The sequence below is a fragment of the Xenopus laevis genome, chromosome 1L (genome assembly GCF_017654675.1).
Source record: "Xenopus laevis strain J_2021 chromosome 1L, Xenopus_laevis_v10.1, whole genome shotgun sequence".
NCBI classification, from domain to species: domain Eukaryota; kingdom Metazoa; phylum Chordata; class Amphibia; order Anura; family Pipidae; genus Xenopus; species Xenopus laevis.
In genome coordinates this window covers 160176736-160202119 of record NC_054371.1, presented here as the reverse complement: position 1 = coordinate 160202119, position 25384 = coordinate 160176736, and the positions used below count along the sequence as shown (strand labels likewise).

The following is a 25384-nucleotide window of genomic DNA, read 5'->3' as shown; positions in this document are numbered from 1 at the left end:
TCCAGCTACGTCATGGCACCGCCTCCCTGCCTAGTTAGCCGGGAGGAAAGGTGGCAAGCCTAGTCTGCAACACACACATTTCCATAGATATATATAAGAGAGAAGAAAGAATATTTCTCTCTGCGAGTGTGTGGAAAATTACAAATACAAGCAATCAATTTACAGTTTTTCCTTAATTCAGCATGGAAAAGATTTCAGTTTCAACATCAGAGCAGCGTGTATGGCAATTGTATAATTAATGGCAAAGTAATTATAGGGTGGCAGATTTAATATCTATGCCATAAAAAAAAACCTTAGAATCCTTAGCCAACACCATCACAAAAATAGCACCCACGGTGTATGTATATGTAGCTACATGGATAATTTAAGTTGAAAAGATACAACAGTCCACCAAGCTCAACCCCTCCACGCCCAGCGCATAGTTCCACATACCTATAGAGACCTATCAATAGACTCATATATAAAATATATATAAACAAACATTTTACCAACCTAACTTTGGATCTCAAAATCACAACAGACTTGGATATAATGGTTGGCCAAGAAGTCATTCTAGCCACTCTTAAAGGGGGTTATACACCTTTAAATTAACATTTAGTAGGATGAGAGTGATATTCTGAAACAAATTGCAACTGGTTTTCATTTTTTATTATTTTTTTTTTTATCTATTTAGCTTTTGTATTCAGCAGTTCTCCAGTTTGTAGTTCTAGCAATCTGGTTGCTCGGGTCCAAATTACCCTAGTAACCATTAGGGATGCACCGAATCCACTATTTTGGAGTCGGCTGAACCCTGGAATCCTTCGCGAAAGATTAGGCCGAATACCAAACCGAATCCGAATCCTAATTAGCATATACAAATTAGGAGTGGAAAGGGGAAAACATTTTTCACTTCCTTGTTTTGTGACATAAAGGCAAGCAATTGCCCTGCCCACCGCTGATTTGCATATGCAAATTAGGATTCGGATTCGGTTCATTTGGGCAGAAGGATTCAGCCGAATCCAAATCCTGCTGAAAAAGGCAGAATCCTGGCCGAATTCCGAACCGAATCCTGGATTTGGTGCATCCCTAGTAACCATGCACTAATTTTAATGAGAGGCTGAAATATGAATCGGAGAGGCCTGAATAGAAAGAGGAGTAATAAAAAGTAGCAACAACAATACATTTGTAGCCTTACAGAGCATCTGCTTTTTAGATGGGGTCAGTGATCTCCATTTCAAAGCTGGAAAGAGGCAAAAGACCAAAGCAACTATAAAACTATAAAATTTAAAGAAGACCAATTACAAAGTTGCTAGGAATGGGACATTCTATAATATACTAAATGTTACCTTAAAAAAAATTAAAGTTACTTCCTCAAGCCTACAGAGGTGGTTCTTTTCTATGTGAAAATGTCCCCCACTATCTATCTGTCTATAATGCCGTCTAATGTACTTGTACATAGTAATCATGTCCCCTCACAGATCTCCTGACAAAACAAACCAATTCTTTCCTGATCATTCCTTCCATTTCCTTTATATAGTTGCACAACTCTACCATTTCCAGCTCATTAATATCCTTTGTAAGGACAGGGGCCCACAACTGTACTGCATACTTATGGTGAGGCCTACAGGAGTCTACAGGAGCCAAAATTATGTTATCATCTGTCGAGTTAGTGCCTGTTTTTGTGCAAGACAGCACCTTGCTAGAGTTACAGTTTGTTATCCACAAAAATCTCCAAATCTTTTTCAATGAAGGAGGTCCCCAACACAGTACATTTTAGTGCATAGTTAGCATTTATGATATTTTTACCAATGTGCATTACCTTTCATTTATTAACAGTTCTCCGCTTTATTTATAGCTTTCTGCAAAACAACAACACCATGCCCAATTTAGTACTGACAGTACTTGCAATGTCAACCTCATGCTCATTAATAAAATTAAAATCAAATAAGACTACAGCAAGGTAACAATTTCACCTCACCTCCCAGTGGCATGGGGAAAAAAGGGAAAGACGTGTGGATATGAGAAAGGAAGGGGAAGAATTAATCATTTCTTCACAGTGTTACCTCTAATCTTAAAGGGGTTGTGTGATATTCTGAGATGATTTGAAATTTGTTTTAATTTTTTTATTATTGAAGCTTTTTATTCAGCAGCTCTTCAATTTGCATTTTAAGCAATCTGGTAACTAGGGCCCAAATTACCCTAGCAACCATGTATTGATTTGAATAAGAGACTGGAATATGAATAGGAGAGAGTCTGAAAAGTAATAGAAAGTAGCAATAACAATACATTTGTAGCTTTACAGAGCATTTGTTTTTTAGAAGGGGGACAGCGACACCCATTTGAAAGCTGCAAAGAATCAGAAGAAAAAGACAAATAAACTATAAAATTATATAAAAAAATAAATAAATAATGAGGACCAATTGAAAAGTTGCTTAGAATTGTTCATTCTATAACATACTAAAAGTTACTTTAAAGGAGAACCACTCCTTTAACTGAACCACACACACTGGCTTACCCCCATGGGCCTGCCCCCCTTAAATTTCACAGTGCCTCTGCAGATCAGGGATAGCAGCATGTAAACGTATTCGAATGCTGGTCAACTTTAATGCAGTATTAGCAAAAAAATTCCATGACTTTAGCAATGATAGTTGGATTATTATTTGGCAGCTCCCAATCAAGCTTCCAAACCCATCACTCTGTCAGACTATGAGCTACAGCAAGGTGAAGACCAAGGGTCAAATATAATATTCACACAAAACATCAAGGCAGGTGGCAAAGTTTGAAAACAAATCAGGGGTTGAAATTGGTAAATGTAGAGGAGTAAGTTTAAAAGACACCAGCGTTGGGACAAGGAAAAGTCACTGTTGTCTATTAAAAGTGTCATAGCAGCAAAAATTGCATGCTAAAAGTGACTGGCACATATCTACGATTCCCAGTGCAAACACACTGTAACCAGATGGCTATAAAGCGTGCTGTACAGTACCCATGACACTACTGTCAATAACTATAAATCTGTCACACAACCTAACATTATTCTGCTATGCTTAGTGTTGCAGGCAGCCTATCATTTGTTTCATCAGTTTAGCAAAAAAATGTTACAAAGAAGGTTGCTGTAGCCTCTCTCTCACTTTCAGCTCCAATAATGGAGTAAATACACAGTACTGGTGTAAGGGATCCGTTATCTGGAAACCCATTATCCAGAATCTCTGAATTATGGAAAAGCCGTCTCCTATTTATCATGATTAATCTTTACTGATGGCAAACAATCCTATTGGGGTTAAGTAATTTTAAATTATTTTTTTTATCAGACTTATGGTATGGAGATGGTATGGAAAGACCCATTTTCCAGAAAATCCCAGGTCCTGAGCATTCTGGATAACAGGTCCCATACCTGTACCTGTAAGCATGGACTCTAATCTTGTTTAAAGGGATACCATCATGGGAAAAATACATCAGTTAATCAGTGCTGCTCCAGCAGAATTCTGCACTGAAATCCGTTTCTCAAAATGCCGTCTAATGTACTTGTACATAGTAATCATGTCCCCTCACAGATCTCCTGACAAAACAAACCAATTCTTTCCTGATCATTCCTTCCATTTCCTTTATATAGTTGCACAACTCTACCATTTCCAGCTCATTAATATCCTTTGTAAGGACAGGGGCCCACAACTGTACTGCATACTTATGGTGAGGCCTACAGGAGTCTACAGGAGCCAAAATTATGTTATCATCTGTCGAGTTAGTGCCTGTTTTTGTGCAAGACAGCACCTTGCTAGAGTTACAGTTTGTTATCCACAAAAATCTCCAAATCTTTTTCAATGAAGGAGGTCCCCAACACAGTACATTTTAGTGCATAGTTAGCATTTATGATATTTTTACCAATGTGCATTACCTTTCATTTATTAACAGTTCTCCGCTTTATTTATAGCTTTCTGCAAAACAACAACACCATGCCCAATTTAGTACTGACAGTACTTGCAATGTCAACCTCATGCTCATTAATAAAATTAAAATCAAATAAGACTACAGCAAGGTAACAATTTCACCTCACCTCCCAGTGGCATGGGGAAAAAAGGGAAAGACGTGTGGATATGAGAAAGGAAGGGGAAGAATTAATCATTTCTTCACAGTGTTACCTCTAATCTTAAAGGGGTTGTGTGATATTCTGAGATGATTTGAAATTTGTTTTAATTTTTTTATTATTGAAGCTTTTTATTCAGCAGCTCTTCAATTTGCATTTTAAGCAATCTGGTAACTAGGGCCCAAATTACCCTAGCAACCATGTATTGATTTGAATAAGAGACTGGAATATGAATAGGAGAGAGTCTGAAAAGTAATAGAAAGTAGCAATAACAATACATTTGTAGCTTTACAGAGCATTTGTTTTTTAGAAGGGGGACAGCGACACCCATTTGAAAGCTGCAAAGAATCAGAAGAAAAAGACAAATAAACTATAAAATTATATAAAAAAATAAATAAATAATGAGGACCAATTGAAAAGTTGCTTAGAATTGTTCATTCTATAACATACTAAAAGTTACTTTAAAGGAGAACCACTCCTTTAACTGAACCACACACACTGGCTTACCCCCATGGGCCTGCCCCCCTTAAATTTCACAGTGCCTCTGCAGATCAGGGATAGCAGCATGTAAACGTATTCGAATGCTGGTCAACTTTAATGCAGTATTAGCAAAGAATTACATGACGGTCTGTCAAAACGGCTGCCTGAGGTGACAAGCACAGATGGTTGGACTAAATGGTTGAAATTGGTCATACAACTCAATCAAATCTGTCAACATTTTTTAAATAAATCTGTAATTTCTGGTTATCACAGTTGACAGTGATTGGTAAAGTTTTATGTTTGTGCTATAAAATGGGCCATAGCTTGAACTAATAGTAGGGAGACTGAGGTATCTGTACCCCTCCTGCAATACTCCCTTTCAAAACTATATCTAGAGGGAATTCATGGTGCACTCCCCTTCACAAAATGTTATCACTAAGCTGCTCAAAATAAAAAGAATGTTATGTGGTTTAAAAAAACTATTACCACCCAATTCTCTCTCTCTTATGTCTTGCCTCTGGGCTTTTGGATGTGGCCTCATTTAAGTACAATTACAATACTACAGGCAGATGTTGAAGGGGAACGACACACGAATCAGGGAAAATATAATCAGTAAAGGGTATGTCACCTTTCATATCCCTTTCTATGGTGTTGGTTAAACCAAGTAAACTTTACTAGCATTATATAAATTATTTAAATCATGTTTCCTTTAGTTTGGGAATTAACAAACAAGGCAAACAAGCAGCCACCATTTTGTGGACAGTTATTAAGGCAATTTTTGCATCAGTCCAAAATCTTGTTTATGTGGCAGAAAAGGGTATTCATGCCCATGCAGAGGCATACAATTAGACAGTGAAGAGGGATGGGGAGTGTGAGGAGGGCAGTATGATCGAGGAAGTGCTAAATGGAAAGTGAAAGTAACAGTCTATGCCTAAGGCAAAGAGGAGCGCCAGGTAATATATGATTGACAGCAGAGATTTTTAAATAACTTTTATAACAGGTACAGGCACTTTATTAAAACATGAATTTTGGTTTCATGTTAAATTTGAAAAAACATTTATTTATACAGATTCTTATGTTTGGGTGAGGGGTCCCCTTCAAGGTGGCCATACACAATAAGATCTTTCCCAGATATGCCCACCAACGACAGGTCGATATCGGGTTAATTTGAGCGTTCGGCCCCAGGGTCAAATGATTGGATTATACAAAGGAAAAGAGTGCCGATGGATTGTTGGACCGCATCAACTATCCGACACGGTCCTCGGTCGCAGGGATGATCAAACATGCCTGATCAATATCAGGCTGAATTTTGACCAGATATCGTTCAGGGAGACACGTCTGATGCCAAAACACAAGGGCAGACAAGATGCCGAATCCGATATCGGCAGTTTTAATCTGCCCTTGTATGACCACCTTAAGGTGAGGAAAGGAGCTAGGGACTAGATGGCTGGCCAATACAGTCGTGTGCAAGAGAAGAAGATTGTGAAAGAACTGTGAAAAAGTTGGAAAATGTGTTTGACAGATTCAAGGAGCAGAGAGGCCAAAATTTAAAAAACGGTTTAGTTAAGGTTTTTAAATGTTCCAATAATCTATGAGCTCAGCGTTTTAACCAGAGAGGGGGTGATTGAAAGGTGGTACTAGAAAAAAGTTTACAGATTAAAATAATACCTTTTCTTGTTTCATCGGGAGGCAATTTAAGACACAATTTATATTTATTCAAGCAGCTACAAAACATATATATATATATATATATATATATATATATATATATATATAGTTACACCATGGCAATACATGATGCAAATGTGTCTAGTTCCAGTGAGACCTGGAAGTGTGGGCCAACACATTTAGAGAAGATTACAATCCAGTTCTTAACATGCTGAGCAATGTGACACAGATTCACACATTAGACCACATGTGTCAAGGCCAACGGGCCAAGACCGGCCCAGGAAAGGGATTTTCTTTGGCCTGCATGATAATTTACAATTATTATTAGAACTGGGCCGCCGGTATATTGCCTCTACAGTTTAACATACTGATACACAAGCTGCTTGTGACAAGTGGAACAGGGAGTCCACACTATTAGAACTGCAAGTCCCCCACAATGCACTGCTAGTGCGACGCAATGTTAATCAGAGGCTCGCGAGTCTCTGTTCCGCTTGTCACGAGCGGCTTGTGTATCAGCAGCTTAACAGTAGAGCTAGCGTTAACCCTCCCCTGAAAAATGGCGGCTAAACGGAAGGTGGACTTTGAAAACAGGGGTTTTCAAAGAAGGTGGGAGGTAGAGTATTTGTTCACGGATATGAAGGACAAAGCTGTTTGTCTTCTGTGCGTAGACAGTGTGGCTGTAATGAAAGAATTTTGCATAAGAAGACACTACGAAATGAAACACTGTGACAGTTACAAGGATTTGGACATGAAACAAAGGCTCCAGAAGGTGGAAGAGTTGAAAATTGAGATTTATGTTGTTTTATAGGAAATAACTTCAGTGCTGTGTTAGTTCCAGGTTCAATAAATAGAATAAGGTTTGTTTTTAGTAAACACTGAACCTGTCTGGCCCTTGACTTGGAGCATTTTTGAAATTTTGGCTCAACATGTATTTGAGTTTGACAAACCTGCATTAGACCATGGTGTGGTGACATATTGCTGGGTCTGCACTACAAATACTTTTGTTTAATCTTTTAAATGAAATATAAAAAAAAAAAAAAAGTAACAGTCCCTAAAAATCCCACAAATACATATTGTATATTGACTTACATAACACACAAAAGACAAATGTCCTTACCTCTTCATAAAATTTAAGCTGCGGAACACCTTCTTCCATATCATTCATACAGAAGTCTTTGAAAAGCAGAAACCCTATAGAAAAAAAAGTGTATAGTCAGTAAAGCACACAAAACGAAGTAAAAATTCAGTAACCTTGCCAAATATTTTTCCCATTCAGAAATAGCATGTAACACCTGTAAAGCAGTGAATTACATTACATCACTTATAAGCCTGGGTCAGGGATGAGTTTCTTTCTATTTTCCCTTATGAACCATTAATGTGTGTCGGCATGTTAGGAAAACGCTGTTACCAGATTTGTCATTATATTTGCTTAAGACCTCCTTAGAATAAAAATGCACTTAGTAAGGATAAGATTTTGGATATTCTAACAGGATGTCAAAAGGGCACACTGGTCCCAACAGTGTATTGTGTGGACTATTTTTCCCATTATGCAATGTAATTAGTTACAGTGTACTTAGATTTGAAGCACTAGTAGCAATGAGTATTAAAGAAACAACTAATGCAGAATGAAGCATTGCGGTACAGATCTTATATACAAACTGATCTTCCGAAAAGAAAACATGGCAACATCTTCAGATACCAAGGGCTGCTGTACAATTACAACAGGCTATTATTAGCAGAAAGTTGCATAAGAGCCACTTGCAGTCGTGCAAATGCCAATATGCATGATTAACCTAGGCTTTATTTTCTGAAAATATCATTTCAGTGCTTAAAATAGCACACATACATTTACTCACAGAAGCTCTTCTGTACTCCTGGCAGCTTACGTCTATGCATAGTTGGCATGTACAAAAAACACTGTATATGCCGCTCCTGGCGGCCTACAGCTATGTTGTTGGCATGTACAAAGAATACTGTATATTTAATGCGGCTTTATTTTTTTAAAAAAAAACATGTTTTTTTCAAAATGAATCAGTTAATAGTGCTGCTACAGCAGAATTTGGAACTGAATCAATTTTTCAAAAGAACAAATACATTTTTTTTTATATTCAATTTTGAAATCTGACATGGGGCTAGACCAGTGGTCCCCAACCAGTAACTCGTGAGCAACATTTTGCTCTCCAACCCCTTGGATGTTGCTTCCAGTGGCCTCAAAGCAGGAGTTTATTTTTGAATTCCAGGCTTGGAGACACGTTTTGGTTGCATAAAAACCAGGTGCACTGCCAAACAGAGCCTCAATATAGGCTGCCAATCCACATAGGGGCTACTAAATAGCCAATCACAGCCCTTATTTGGCACCCCAGGAACATTTTTCATGCTTGTGTTGCTCTCCAACTCCTTTTACTTCTGAATGTTGCTCACAGGTTCTAAAGGTTGGGGATCCCTTCAGTCATTCTTTACTGCTGTACTGCAAGTTGGAGTGATATCATCCCCCTCTCTTCCCCCCCACCCCCCAGCAGCCTAACAACAAAACAGTGGGAAGGTAACCAGATAGCAGCTCCCTAACACAAGATAACAGCTGCCTGATGATCTAGGAACAACACTCAATAGTAAAAGCCAAGTCCCACTGATACTGATTCAGTTACATTAAGTAGGAGAAATAACAGCCTGCCAGAAAGTAGTTCCATCCTAAAGTGCAGGCACAAGTCAAATATAAAAATATCTGTTGGCTCTTTTGAGAACTCCATTTCAGTGCAGAAGTCTGCTGGATTGGCACTATTAAAAGATGCTTTTTGAAAAAAAAACATGTTTTTCCATGACGGTATCCCTTTAAAGATTTGCATTATTTGGTCAAAATGGAGTCTATGGGAGGTGGCCTTCTCATAATTCAGAGCATCCTGGATAATGGGTTTCCAGGTAACGGATCCCATACCTGTAATATAATTAGTGAGCAAACACCAAGAACAGAGTAGAAGCCTGACCAGACCAGAGCACTTGCATTATAGTTTACTTGAAGTGCACCCAAAATCCTTTTCATAATTTGCTACCAATGCAGAAGCAGCTCACTATTGGAGTATCTTCTGAAGACACTGAACACTAGACTGTCGGACAAGGTTCGTGAAATCATGCTGTTTAGGCTAAGTATCCAAGACTCCAAGTAATACGCCGAAGTTTCTTTCAACAACAAAAATAAAGTTTCTTTGTTTTTTCATACTGCGTGTATATTTCAAATTGCGTGTGGTAGATGGAGAAGTTTGAACGACTGGAGGGGGCCATTCATTAGCTTGAGACAAGGCCTGCAGAACATAGAGGACGCCCTCGTCCTGGACAGCATAGCCCACCCTCTTCACCATCCAGGGCCCCTCCACATTAAACAAGATACGGCGGTGCCTGCACTACCTCAATGGAATCCTGGCTTCAGGAGGCCTACCAGTGGCACAGTAACCAGTGGGTCCAATGATTGGTCGAAATCTTTGTTCTGGGACAAGGCTACAATAGTTAATCTCAGCATGTTCTAAACTATGCACACCACAACATTTTTGGGTTTACAGTTTTTACAGTTTTTTTTCTCTCTCAGCAAGATGAGAGGCACTCTAATCTCCTACAAAACAAGGAGTCGTTAACTATATTTTATTTTCCAAAGCGGAACTACACAGACTCTGGCCATAACCCTGAGCCATAGCGGCTGTGAGCGAAGGGTCAAGTCTTTGACTTGTTTCTTTTTTCCCTTGGTTAAACAGTTCTAGTTCTGAACACCCTGGACTTGACTGGGATCTTGATCCCTGAGTGCTTCATAACCCAAGTTAAATCGTTCTGGGAATAATGTATCTCCAGGTTTGGGTGGGGATACCGGGAGGGGGCATTTTGTGGGAATGTATGCTCTTATACTTTAATCTTTGTTTCTTTTCCCCTCTTTCTCTGTCTTCTTTTTCTGGATGGGCTCCGTATATGAAGATACCATGGATCCGCGGCCCGGGGAATTTAAGCAGTTCACACACCTGCAGGAGAACTTTGCCTTGCAAAATCGTATGCTCTTCAGTTTTCTCTGACTACGTCATGCACTCGTGACACAATCCCGCGAAAGGGTCCCAGAGGTAACAGAGACTTTGTTTGAAAGGTATCTGAGACGCCCTGAGCTTCAGAAGTCGTTTAGTTGGTTTTATACCCTTCTTTTGCAGGATGCCTTTGACCCACTTAAGCACTTTTGCCAGAAATGGCAGCCTGACTTCCCCCAACTAGATGAAGGCTCTTGGAAAGATATTCTCAGTCAAATACCCGAGGTTAATATTTCTACCAGAGATAGGTACATTCACACCAAGTTTCTTAATCGGGTATACCTGACACCTCACAGAATGGTCCGGATCTATCCTGGACATCCAGATGTATGCCCCAAATGTAATATTGAACAGGGAAACTACATGCATGTATTCAGGAACTGTCTGCAAATCCAGAGATTCTGGGCAGAGATTTTGGCGTATGGTGCACTTAAGCTGGGACTCCCTAATGTTCCCCTGAACTCTGTTTGTTAGGTATTACCGAAGGACTATCGCTGACCTCTTATGAACGGATGCGTCTGCTGCAACTGCTACTTTGCCAAGAAAGCCATCCTGATGACCTGGAAAGCAACAGCACCCCCGACAATAGACTTCTGGAAAAAGCTTATTAATGATGTTCTCCCCAGCCAAAAACTCACCTATATGACTAGAGGCTGCCCGGACAAATTCGGGAAGATATGGGGTGGCTGGCTGGACAGAGACCTGGATGCCTAGGTACTCAACTCCTCGCAGGGCTGGAAGACTGAGTGACATAGTCACACTTGGCAAGCCCGTAATTAGGATCTAACCCACCCTCTTTTGGCTTTTAATCTTTTTTTACATTCCAACTAATTGGAAAACAGGACGTTAATGCTATAGTCTTTGATCGAAGTCACTTCAAGGGAGCCCATCTCCCTCTCTATGCAATCTCCTTCTTTCTCCTTTCTTTCTCTATCTCTCATCTTTCTCTTTCCCTCCCTTTATCTTTCCTTCTCTTAATATAATCTGGTTGTAAAATCTCAATAAAGAAAATCTTCCCAATAAAAAAAGTTTATCTTCACTATTCGTCTTTCAGCATCTGTTTCTCCTCATTCTTTCTTTACTCAGAGTTGGGTGTCAGAAGAATGATCCAATATGTCTTATAGCGGGGGCTCCTTTTTGTATTAGAGCTCACTCTATTAAAATCACCAGATATCCTGTCTCTCTACATGCAGGATTTGTGCAAAAGGCAGTTACTTTCTTAGATTTTGTTTATACTGGAATCAGTTATTTGAGTGAGCTCTAAAGCTGGCCATAGACGCAAAGATCCGATCGTACGAATCATCGTACTATCTCCCGACCTGACATTCCGATCAAATTAAGTACAAAAGAAAAGATCAGCCGCCCCTGACAGCAATTGTACGAAAGTTATATCCAACCAAAGCTAGTGACAGTCTCCCTCTGAAAATCGTACGATCGGCAATACATGCAGAGATATTATCGGCAGCCGATAGAAATCTTTTAACCTGTCTGATCAAACAAACGACCGATCTGCGCCGGATGAAAAATGACGGGACTCTCCACACACGGTTCAAAAATTGTACGAATCCTTGATTCATCCGATCAGATGTTTGCATCTATGGCTTAAGACAACTGCTAGGAAAGGGAGCAACCCCCCCTATAAGATATATTGGATCATTCATCTGACACCCAACTGCTGCATGAAGACAGAAGGAAGGAAGATAAACAGATGCTGAGATAGGAATTGTGAAGATGAGCTTGATTATTTCAGAAACTATGCAGAATTTTAATCGATTGTATTTAAAAAGTTTCTTAGTTAGAGGAAGCTTATATTCAATTTTCAGTTTTTTAATAATTTTTAATTGATTGTATTTAGAAAGTATGAGGGAGCTTATACTACATTTTCATTTTTGCGATAGTTCCATTTTAAAAAAGGCTTAAAAGTCAGTCAACCAAGGAAAATGGGGTAAAGAACACTTAACTAATGCCCTAACACAGTCAATAAAACCACAGAAAAGGACAGCGTGTAATAATTATGAGAAAAGGCATTAGGGGACAGGTTAAGAGTATATCACTTATACTTTAGTTTAAATGCTGGCTCACATAAGTCATTGCAGATTTACCCAAAAATGGGCTTCTGAAGATTCAGCTAGAACAAATTCAGGCAGTTTCTAATTTCACACCAGCGCAGTGTCAGTGCAATGCAATTGTGAGAAATCCAAATAAGATAATGCCAATAAATCTTACAAAAATTGATAGCCCCATTAAATCATATTTGGCTTGTTTATAAAAGGGGGGGGGGAAATTTGCACCTGGGCAATATCCAATAGAAACCAAAAGAAAAGTGGTTGTATATATAAGAGATCATTCACAACATGAAAGGTGCAATCACCATGTTTTGTGCATATGAATTCAGGAACAATAATCACAAAGTTACTATGTCACCATTGCAACCATGTCGTATTAACTTTATCAATAATCTGTAACCAAACAAATGATCTTCTGTAAATGAATGCACATGCAAATAATAAATTATTAATAAAGCAAAGAACCATATGATGATGCAACTGGCAATATTTCACGGGATACATGAAAGCACTAGTGTTAATCATAGACCTCAGATGGTAAATTACATGAGAAAAGCTCCCAAATCAGGGTAAAAGAAGCTCCTGTGAATGTGGCCTGGTTTTGGGACACCACTGATGGACATCCTTTGCTTAATGTGCTTAACGGATTGCTTTCTAACTCCATTCAACCATTTATTGACTAAATTATTAATGTGGCCTTAACCAGAACAAAATGTATGTTGTGAAATTTGGATAGTACAGCTGTTTGGTAGAACTATGTGCATAATGAAGCCAGTTTATTCCAGTCTCTTGCATTATAGTTTTATTGCTGATAATTCTTTTAATTCATGTGAGTTTTTTTAAAACTCCCTTAAACTCCCATAAATTCTAAATTCGACCAATTGTAATTTATTACTAAAATCAAATCTTCCCAGCTCGGACTAATTGAAGTAACCCAAAAACTCTATTCGAATTAATTTCGAATCTGAAAAACTCAATTCCAATTAGAACAAAACTAAGGGGCATATTTATCAAGGGTCGAAGTTCGACGTTAAAAAAACTTCGGACATCTCTTCCAAATCTACACACTTTATTGGACACATACAGTAAGCTCTCCAATCATAAGATAAATCAGGATAAATCTGAGGCACTCCCAATAAACATACCACATACTAAAACCAAAATCCTAAAATTAAACTTTGACTATAAATGGAAATCTGATTATATCAAATACTTAGGTGTCAGGATTACTCCTACTTATGCAACAAGAAAACTACACCCCCCTTCTCTCACAACTATATCGAGACCTAGAAAAGTGGAACTCTCATAAGCTCTCCTGGTTTGGTAGGATGACCACGATCAAAATGGTATCCCTCCCTAGACTATTATACTATTTTGAAACACTCCCTATTCGTATACCTAATAAAGTTATGAAGGTTTTGCAGACTAGACTTACTAAATTCATTTGGGCTTCCAAGTCACATAGGATAGCTAGGAAGGTACTGATAACGCCAACTAAATGGGGAGGACTGGGTACCCCAGACATTAACAAATATTTTCTAGCAGCACAACTGCGACAAGCAGGACCTGGTCTGACAAATCATACTGTGGTAAATGGGTCACAATTGAAAATGATGCGATGTTTCCATATACTATAGCCTTTTTACTGTGGGATACAAACAAACTGATTCCTTTGAAAGACATCACACTGAATTCTGTGAAATTGACTTTGGCCATATGGAACTTCTCCTCGACACGCTACAATATTGTTAAAAGCCCCCACAGACTAATCCCTATCTTTGGCAATCCTGACCTTGTTCCAGGCCTGTCCATCACATTGGCCCAACCCTGGATGAAATTAGGGTAACGCAGTTGAGAGACTTCTAGAACCCATTGACTCGCAGAATCCATACCTTTCAGGAATTACGAGCTAAGTATGATGATCTACCCAATACAATTTTCTATCAACATCTTCAGATACGACATTGCGCCTTGAAGATGATCGGCTCCCAACTACCTATAAACCATACTCTACTGGACGCTATTATGGCTACTAGATCCCATAGACAGATATCTATGGAATTCTTACGATGGACACGGAAATTTCATTTGTGAAACAAAGATATATATTATCATGGGAACAGTCCTTAGGAGAGGAGCTCTCCCTACATGACTGGACTACAATATGGGAAAACCTCAGGAGGTTAACTATAAAATCCTCACACATTGGTATATGACACCTGCCAAAATACACTCTATAGACCCAGCTACTACAGCATCATGCTGGAGACAATGTGGTGAGGAAGGCACACTATACCACATATTCTGGACGTGCCCCATTTTAGAGGTTTATTGGAAAGGAGTTCTGGATTTACTAGAACCCCTACTGGGACAACCCATTCATTTGGATCCACAAACGTTCCTCTTAGGGAAACCATTTCCCAGACTTAAGAAACATGTACAGAAACAGGCCAACCTCATACTAACTGCAGCTAAATGTCTAATAGCTCGAAACTGGAAGAAACCAGGGCCTCCCACGGATAACGAGCTGAAAGTAGCCATCCAAGATATTAGACGAATGGAGTATTTGGCAGCACTACATCCATCCCAATTGATGCACTTTTATTAAGTATGGTCACAATGGGACTTGCTACAGCCTACATCCAACTAACTTCCTTTTAACCCACAGTTGTCTACTCTCTCAGAAGCAAAATGACATTTGAGGGAATAAACCCCCTCCCCCCTCTAAGAATACATAAGGTCCTCACTTACAATTCTCCCGGGCTCAAATGGTTTACAGTTTAATTTAATTTTTATATTAAGCACTAATTTACTATGTATGACTCATTTTCGTAACCGATTCCAAAGATTACATATTACATGGTATGCACTCATGGGCACTATTCCATAGGACCTACCGGTACAATAGTGTAGCCACACCACTAGGCCATCTAACAAGATGTGAAATAATGAGTCTGAAATGTGATATTATGCAATAACTTGTAAAAACTTCACATAAATAAAGAGTTTTAAAAAAAACCCAAAAACTTCGAACTTCGAATTCAAAAAGACCAACCGAATAGAGGTCGAAGGTTTTTGGGGGTCAAAGTGGTCCGTATTCGAATCGTATGATCGAAGGAATAGCGCCTTCGATCTACTTTGATTCGAAGTCCCCCCCCCCCTTCAATCGCTCAGACTCCACCAATTGCCTCCATATAGGTTCTAGGAGGTCCCCAATAGGCTAAAACAGAACTTCGGAAGCTTTTAGGTGGCGAATTTACGAAGTCGAATTTTTAAAGAGACAGTACATGATAAATTTCAATATTCGAATTTCGAAGTTGGACTATTCCCTAGTCGAAGTACCCTAAAATTACTTCGAAATTCAACGTTTTTTACTTTGAAAATTCACTTCGACCTTTGATAAATCTAAATGTCAGGAAGGCTTCAAAAATCACCAAATTGATCCCTGGACTTCTCCCATTGACTTATACAGCAATTCGGCAGGTTTAAGGTGGCCAATAGTTCAATTTGAGTTCTTAAAGGGCCAGATTATGATAAATCTGGAAATCTGAATTCTAATTAAAGGGGACCCGTCGCCCAAAAAAAATATTCAAAATCCTATTTTATCACATCACATCAAGCAAAATGAACTTTAATTACACTATATAAATTATTTGAATCTTGCTTCCTTCAGTCTGGGATTTCAAAATTATAGCAAGCAGGCAGCAGCCATTTTGTGGACACTGTTATTAAGACAAGCCTTGTATCATCTCAAAATCTTGTTTGTGCACCAGAATAGGGGACCCGATGTCCATCCCGATGCCTTGGTTATACAATTAAATGGTAAAGAGAACGGGGGAATGTGGGGAGAGCAGTGACATCTAGGAAGTGCTGAATGGGAAGTGAAAGTAATTGTCTGCCCCGCCTCTATGCCACTGGCATAGAGGAGTGGCAGACAATATTTGATTGACAGCTGAGATTTTTAAATGAGCTTATAACAGCTATGAATGCTTTAATAAAAAATAGAAATTGGATTTCATGTTTAGTTTGAAAAGGACTTTTATTATACAGATTTTTGTGTCTGGGTAACAGGTCCACTTTAAAACTCAAATAGAGTTTGGATAATTCACAATCGGAATTTGAGAGCTTTGACCAAAAAAAAAAATGCCCCTTAGTTCCATTAATTTCACATTGTTCTTGAGAAATAGAGGTTTTCATTTTCTTTCCATTTTTTTTTTTATTTATGAATGGTTTTCCAAATTTGAAGAAGTTTTAAGTTTAATGTTCCTGCATCTGCAGTCTGGCAGTTCAGTAATCTAGGTGCAGCGTCCAAACTATTAAAATTGATATAATAGTTGCTAAAATTCCACAGATGTTGCCGAGAAATGTATCAATCATGTAACAAATTGTAACAGATTCTGCTCAGCAGGGCCAACGATAAGAAAGGTATCAATTTAGAATCATTTACAGATTTGGTGATCCCCCCCAAAGCTGTTTTAGAAAGAGAGTGAAATATGAAACAAACTTTAATATCAGAAAAACAGTCACAAATAGGTCAAAGTAACTGAAAAAAGTCTTTCTGGTGAACGATCTGAGAATAAATTGTTAAAATCTAAAGTGTTAGAAGGTGAACAACTCCCTTTACCTAAAACATAAGATGCTGGCCACTATAAGATAGTTGTGAGAGAGAATTAAAGACTCATACATCTCATAAAATTTGTGGTTTAACATTTAGAAAACTGCATGAGACTGCAATCATATGAATTCACTAGTACAGACCATGACACGAGGAATCTTCTATAAATTGATATCCTTACAAGGATGTAGTTGGGAAGCCACTTGCTATATAAGAGATGCAGTTGCTCCTGTCAGGCTTAGTCTAACCAAAAGCAGAACCCAGTCAAGCTAAAGACCCATGAACATCTTAACACAGGAAAAGAAGGGTGACGTCAAGCACACGTTTAGAGGATAGCAGCTTTATGTTCAAAGTGCTGCATTCTTGATCCCATCTGCCACATTTCACACAAACACACATCTCCCTCCTGTTGCCTTAGGAGCAGGATTTCTCAGAAGTTATATTTAACTGTTACAATCCATACAGGAGGAGAAGGATTTCTTTTCATTTTCTGGTTGTTTGCTTAACATACATGTGTGTAAAAGATATGCTCAGTTTCTTAACCAGTTCATAATCTGACAGGTCTACAAAGCATTTTTTGAACATAGAATTTTAAGGCCAGTTCCAGATGTAGCAGATCTTAGCCTGCAGAGAAACACAGGCAAAGAAGTCGTTCCTAAGCTGTCTGATTTGCTTGCAGCCGGATACATTACCCTTGGCCCAGGTGCAGGCAGAGATGTTGATTTTGGTGGCGAAACGCAAGAAATTGCATTTGGTGCTGAAATCTGCTGTATCTGCCTGCTCGGACACAATTTTTCCGGGGCAGGAAAGGTAAGTGAAAAAAGTAGAGTAGGGACTGATTCTCGGCCTGCAGCCTAAAAACTACTGGTATTAAGTTTTCCCACCTTAAGAAAAATGTATGCATCCAAACAAAAGGTACTTATATATATATATAAATATATCTATATATATATATATATATCTATATATATCTATATATATATCTATATATATATCTATATATATATCTATATATATATCTATATATATATCTATATATATATCTATATATATATCTATATATATATCTATATATATATCTATATATATATCTATATATATATCTATATATATATCTATATATATATCTATATATATATCTATATATATATCTATATATATATATCTATATATATATATATATATATATATATATATATATATAATAAAACTTTAAGTTGGCCCTACACCTCAAGATCCACTCTTGTCAAACAAGTGGATCTATGCCAGATGGGGCAAATCAGGCTGATCATAAGCAGACGGGCTGCTACCATGAAACAATTTGAGAATCACCTCAGGGGTCAGCAGCCCTCAAATTACCTGGGGCAGCAAAAAGTTGCTCCTGGTAACTTTAAGAGCCAAAATTCAGATTTTTGAATCAGAATTTCAACTCTTCTAGTGCAACTATCTGGGGGGGGGTATCAAAGGAAAGGCCACCTCAGGACAGCAGGTGGTGTAGAAATGCGCCTGATCATACGAGAGGGCCAACGGAGACCAAATGGGCAAAGAATACATCAACGCACTCATGCAGTCCTTGCCTGACAGTAAGCCTGGCCAAAAGATCTGCAATCCCGTGTTGGCTCAGGTGCAACTTCCCTCCATAAGTCAAAGAAGCCCATGCAAAATGTATTATCTGTGGGAAGAAACATACCTAATTTTGGACTGGACCACCATGGCAGCAAGAAAACTCCCAGTGGGTCCAGGTGTCACTTGATCCTTATGCTCGCCCAACAATTGGCAAATGTCTATACAATGCTCATTTCCTTGATTATAGATGGAGATATAAATAATAAAATAAAGAATAATAAAGTTTTTAATTTGTTCCCCAAGTCTGTATGTGTTTCTTTTAGGTGCTCTGATTTTCTCTCCACCCACCCCCGCAGCATAATTGGCTGCTGATAAAATTGTGAATTTAAATTGTAAATGTAATAGGGATTGTAGACCCTTATGGGGCAGAGACGAACATGAACAAACTCTGTAAATACTTTGGGCAAACATGCAGGCGCTACATAAGGGAAAATAAACAATAGTCACAGAAGAAGGCACATAGATTGCCTTACCATCTAACAACAGAATTATTCGCATGGTCACTACTTACACTGCACTCTGCTATAAAGAGCTCCATCACGTGATGAGAAGACTGTCAGTATTCCTGTTTACTAAAGGCCAATCATTTTCCCAAAGTAAACAAGCAAGGATCACAGAGACTTCTCCCTTGCAGAAGGCATGCGGGTGGTAAGGAAGACTCTGCTAAATAGAAATTTTAATCTAAAATTCAGAACATTTGCCTATGTGTTACTATAAATACATTAATATATAAATTACAAAATATAATTTGTAAAGAAGCATAAAAAAAATGTAAGCCCACGGTAGCACAAGAACTGGTTTTGCACTTGTAACATGAGAAATCCTATCTTGATGCCAAAGATTTTAATAGAGGACAAAATAAAAATAATATACAATGGTCAGTAATTTTTTTGGCAACCCTATGTGTATTACTGTATAAAAGTTTGTTTGTCAGTTTAATCTTTATTTATGCAACACAAACATATTACAAATCACTAGTTTACTAATGCTAATGTGTACCAGCAACAACAGCAACAATTCAGTAGTTGATATGTCTTCAAGGAAGTGAAAGCAGAGATCAAGTTGGATAGTATAGGTTACTGCAGGAGTAAATCAATCCCTGAATATTCAGTCACTTCTAAGCCCTTGCCTCTGAGCTAATGCAGTTTTATTTTCTATACCACAGACATGTAAAAAAACTCTATGGTCACTTTTATTAGAAGCCCATTAACCTGCCGAAATGTTTTCCCCACTATTGGAGGAAACCATCTTTCTGTACTTAGTAAAGGTCTAGTTCTGAACATTCTGAAATATATTCAAGCCCCTTCCACTCTAAATCTCAGAAACAGCTCAGTGAAATGCTTAATAATGTTTAATGCATTTGAGTACAAATGGCTGCCAGTGAATTGCACACAACAAAAACTCTTCACATTTTCCCAAGTGCAGATTCTTAGAATACTTCTCCCTTAGGGACACTCTTTAAAGTACATTTATGGCTAAATATAAGTTAAATAATAAAGTCTTGAAGCTCTTTACACATTTATCCAGTGTTTCTCTGTGTAAGCATTTCAGACAGAAAATTAAAAACAGGAGCATATATCCAAACAGAAGACACAGAAAAATAGCTAAACAACCTATGGCAGTAATAAAACAAATAGGATCTATTAGTCAATGTTTAGAAAATCATCTGGTTTTATTCTAGAGGCATCAGAAAAAATATTAAATGCATAAATACATGTACTAGACTCACTTAAAGATACTTGATTTGGATTCCTGTTGGCAACATTTTGTTTACACAGAGAAGCAGCCAACACTCTAATACAAATAGTAAGCTTTATTGTTGTACCACTGGCATGTCCCAGACCCAAGCAGCTCCGCATGGCAGATTAGGAACTTAATCACAGCCTTATAACTATAACACAGGAGTGAAGGTGAAGTGTCCAGGATTATGGAAACATACAACTGATCTGATAGTGGTGCATTTGGATTTAATATTTTGGCTACCGTTCTATGAAAAGATGCAATACTTCCTGTAGGTAAAAGTCTGTGCTTCTGAACCAATGCTTGGTGAGTCTGTTTTTGGCTGGTGTTCTATGAAAATACTAATACTACTACCTCTTCCTATATGTTTAAAACTATGCTTCTGAACCAATGTTTTGAGAGTCTGTTTTTGGCTGCTGTTCTTTGAAAATACTAATACCTCTCCCTATAGGTTTAAGACTATGCTTCTGAACCAATGCTTGGTGAGTCTGTGTTTGGCTGCTGTTCTATGAAAATACTAATACAGGTATGGGATCTGTTATCCAGAATGCTTGGGACCTGGGGTTTTCCGGATAACAGATCTTACTGTAATTTGGGTCTTCATGCCTTAAATTTACTAGAAATTAATTTAAACATTAAATAAAACCAATAGGCTTCTTTTTCTTCCAATAAGGATTAATTATATCTTAGTTGGGATCAAGTACAAGCTACGGTTTTATTACTACAGAGAAAAAGGAAATCATTTTAAAAAATTTGGATTATTTGGATAAAATGGAGTCTATGGGAGACAGCTATTCTGTAATTCGGAGCTTTCTGGATATCGGGTTTCCAGATAAGGGATCCTATACCTGTACTACTACCTCTTCCTATAGGTTTAAAACTATGCTTCTGAACCAATGCTTTGAGAGTCTGTTTTTGGCTGCAGTTCTATGAAAATACTAATACTACTACCTCTTCCTATAGGTTTAAGACTATGCTTCGGGAACCAATGCTTGGTGAGTCTGTTTTGGCTGCTGTTCCATGAAAATATGAATACTACTACCTCTCCCTATAGGTTTAAGACTGTGCTTCTGAACCAATGCTTGGTGAGTCTGTTTATGGCTGCTGTTCTGTGAAAATACTAATACTTACTTCCTTCCTCCTGTAGGTTCAAGACAACAGGTTTGACAATCCTGAGCACATCGTCACATAGATATAGTCCTTGTCAGACAGTTCTCTGTAGGCTCCCTATGTATGATACAATCATTTGGCCCAGCATATGGGTTGCCAAATTGGGCCCAGATAAGCCTGTGCATGGCCAGCTAAATGCACAATCTTTCGGTTCACTGCATAATGACGATTCATGTAAATGAACAAACTGAAACAATATCTAAACAACCAAATATCTACATGGCAATTTAAAGATGTTTTCATGTAAAGGCTTGCATCTGGATTGCTACCATAGACTCTCAGTAGTAACAGCACACGTCAGAATTTGCCCATCTACTTTTTGTTGGTAAAAAGTTCAGTTGCAATCAGTACACAATAATACCAAAGGGGAGAAGAAAGTGGGCGAGCCACTGAACAAGAAATCCCACACAATTTTTTCTCTAAAATCAACAACTAGTTGGGTAAAAGTCCATCAAGGAAGGGCAAGAGTAAGCAGCGGAGATTCTTGGTCTGAAATCACCAGAAACGGCTCCTGCAATGCCGCCCCATCTTACATGACTTACTTGATCGGAGGGGATCCAGAGGGCTGGTATCACTAGTGCAGAGAGAACAATTATGCTTTCTTGCACCCCTGGTAACTCACTTGGGCTCTGCCGCCTGAGGCGAGTTTTTCAATTCATCCTATGGCAGCAGTGCCCCTGAGGGTAAGGAACTTAAGGATTTTATTGAGGCAGAAAGCAGCGGATGAGCTCAAATCTGAGGCTTCTTCTATGTGGATTTAAAGGATAAGTAAACTCTAAAAATGAATGTGCCTAAAAATGCCATATTCTATACGCAGAACTTATTGCACCCGAGTAAAGTTTCAGCTTGTCAATAGCAGCAATAATCCAGGCCTTCAAACTTGTCACAGGGGGTCGCCATTTTGGAAAGTGTAGGCAAAACTCACATGCTCAGTGGGCACTGAGCAGCTGTTGAGAAGCTAAGCTTGTGGATTGTCGCAAATTATCTAGCAGAAAATGAGGTTTGTCTGTAATATAAACTGATGTTACAAGACTGATTATTAAATTCTGATGATAATTGCACTGGTTTCTCTACTGCAATGTAGTAATTATCTGTATTTATTACTAATCAGTCTTGTATTGTGACATTTCTATTATATGTGTACTGTATATTTTACGTCAGTCCCTAAGCTCAGTACGTGACAGCAGCACAGGCACGTGCAGTGAATCAGCAGAAAAGAATATGGGGAGCTACTGGGGCATATTTGGAGGCCCAAATATTCCCTGCTAAAAGGCTGTGGTTGCTTTAGGTTGGTATAAAAACCCAAAACATAATGTTCAGCATTTCTAGCTACTTCTTTAGTTAAACTTTAGTTCTCCTTTAAAAGTACAGTTTACACCTGTGATAGGCTACAAAGAGCACAGCAGAGCAGGGATTGGTCTGAAAAAATACCTTTCACATTTTTAGGTCAATCCCCGCTCTGCTCTGCGTAGTCACACGCAGGTGGAAGATGTACTTTAAAAAGTACAGATAGAGGAAGCTGATTCTCTGCTCTCTGCCTCACTGAAATCTGCAGGGGGAGAGAAGAGTTCCTTAAGCTTTTTTAAGTGTACCATTGCCCTTACAGCGATTGTGGTGTCAATGAGATTGCCAACACCCAAAAAAATCCTTGCCTGCCAGCAGCGACTTCCTATATTCTGAATACAAATCAATTAAATGGGATTTAAATGATGGGTGTTTTTACTGCTGTGTTTTAACGGAGAGCACAGCAATGATCACCACATATTATGTGCCTCAGTCTACTAACTTAAAATTGTTTAATGGTGGGCACAAAGTTTTTTTTCCTCATTGACCTACTAGGTCACAAAGCCAGCCCCTGACTGGAGCCCTTGGGCTGGTTCCGAGATATCTGAAATAAATGTAACATTGTACAGTACATCAATTTAGTAAATCGATCTCGGTACTAATCTGCCTTCTTGTGCAATAGAAACAAACCATTGTTGTGTAGAATGTACAAAACTATTGTTGTGTAGAATGTACAGTCAAATAATTACATTTACAATCTACTGGGTAAATGCATATCCAGAATCAATATAAAACAACTTTAATTCAGCAGTACATTTTTGGGAGTTATATGAGTCATATAATGCATGTTCATCATTTCAAGGTCAACAGAGGGAGCACTGGATCTACCTCAGCATCTTTGTCACAAGTCTAAGGGTGATGCAAACCAGGCCATAACAAGATAACAGTGGTTTTAGTAGCAAGTTCCCTTTTAGGGTCCTGAAAAAATGTGTTCTGCTGAAATGTCAAAAAGTGATATGTCTTCTGGAAAGTCTGTGTCTCAGTGAAACACGTGCAAAAATGGATTCCAAAAAATAATAGATTCCAAAAGACATCCATTTCATATCTGAAGGCTGATCTGTCATAAATTAGAATACCGCCCATCAAGATTTACACAAAGTTTGCTTAAGTGCACTACCAGATGAATTTTTTTTTTTTCTGTGTATATGATTTAGATTAAAAATAAATATTTCCAAAACACATAACCATAAAAAGTCATTAATTATCTTGGAAGGAGATACAGCACTGAACAGTAGCTTTGTTATTATAATCGGGTATAGCCCAAATCTTGTGCACCTTATCACAAACATGCACTCACACCTTAGGGTCTCTCCTCTATTTTCAAATAGGTTTAACTGCTATCATAAAGGTATATATTATGGTGGGGCAAAGAGAAAGTTTCCAGGATCCACAGTACGGCAAACTACTACTGACTACCAGTTGAATGCCTGATGCAATCACCCAGGAAGCTGAATATAAATAGCAGCTAAAATGCTCTAGTGCAAATAAGACCTCCTTACATGAAGATGCAATTTGTTGTTTAATTTAAAAAAAAAGTGCATAAAGTTTTTTAGGAATGTCCCTGGGAACAAAAATGGAGCCTGTAAATTTGCCATTATCCCAAATTTGCCATTATCCCACATCTGCCTTCATTCAGCACACACTTTTTTCGTAGAACCAAAAAGCGTGGATCATGCACATATTAGCTTTTTTTTCCTCAGAATATGTTTATGATTTTAAGTTCTGGAAATGTGAAGCTTGTAAATAGTGGAGTATCATGGGAAAAAATTGTGTCTGGGGAACTGGAAGAGTATAAGAGGTGACCAATACTACAGAAAACATCGCCAGCAACAATTTTTTCAATCTATTTCAAGATAATTGTACAACTGTTAAAAACATGCGTGCTCTTACTAAATGGAAAACAAAATATTTATACAGAATAACAGGAAAATATGGTAAGAATGGTAATGGTAAGAAATTGGGTGAGATAAATTTGATCAACTGCAATATTTTTAGGCCATTTTCAGAAATGTCATAAAAAACGCTGTCTTTAGCTTAGCAGTACGGTAGTTTGGCGTAGAAAGACACAATTACCTATTTTGGACTAGCCAGAATGTGTACTTTCCAGAAATATATGGTTTTGGGGGGCTCTTCTGGCACAGAATACGGAGTCAGGGGCTCTGTTCACAGAAGGTGAAAAGACAGCCGAGAAAATTCATATGCATTTGGGGTCCGCACATTGGTATATGTATGCATGTTTGGTATATGTATGCATGTTGGGCATCAAACTGTTCAGTAGACCATTGGCATCAATATTTAGGGTGTTTTCTAATTGTATATAAGAAATTGGATGAGATAACTATGGCAAATTGCATTTTCAGAAATGTCATAAAAACCGTTGTCTTTAGTGCAGCTTTACACTATGGTAGTTTGGTGTAGAAAAATATAATTACCTATTTTGGATTCATCAGAATGTGTACTTTTCAAAAATATATGGTTTTGGGGGGCTCTTTGTACTTTTAGTGGGTCTTCTGGCACATAATACAGAGTCTGGGGCTTTGTTTATAGTAGGCAAAAAGAC

The 25384-nt window shown here is 38.2% G+C and overlaps 1 protein-coding gene across 2 annotated transcripts in view; it reads right to left on the bottom strand.

Annotated features, from left to right (window-relative positions):
• Positions 1 to 25384, bottom strand: part of LOC108715724 (beta-adrenergic receptor kinase 2) — a 112508-nt gene that overhangs the window by 43777 nt on the left and 43347 nt on the right. For both annotated transcript variants that reach the window (XM_018261141.2, XM_018261151.2), the window contains exon 3: positions 7326 to 7399. In XM_018261141.2, coding sequence (XP_018116630.1) covers positions 7326 to 7399 — 74 coding nt within the window. The remainder of the gene's footprint in view (positions 1 to 7325; positions 7400 to 25384) is intronic.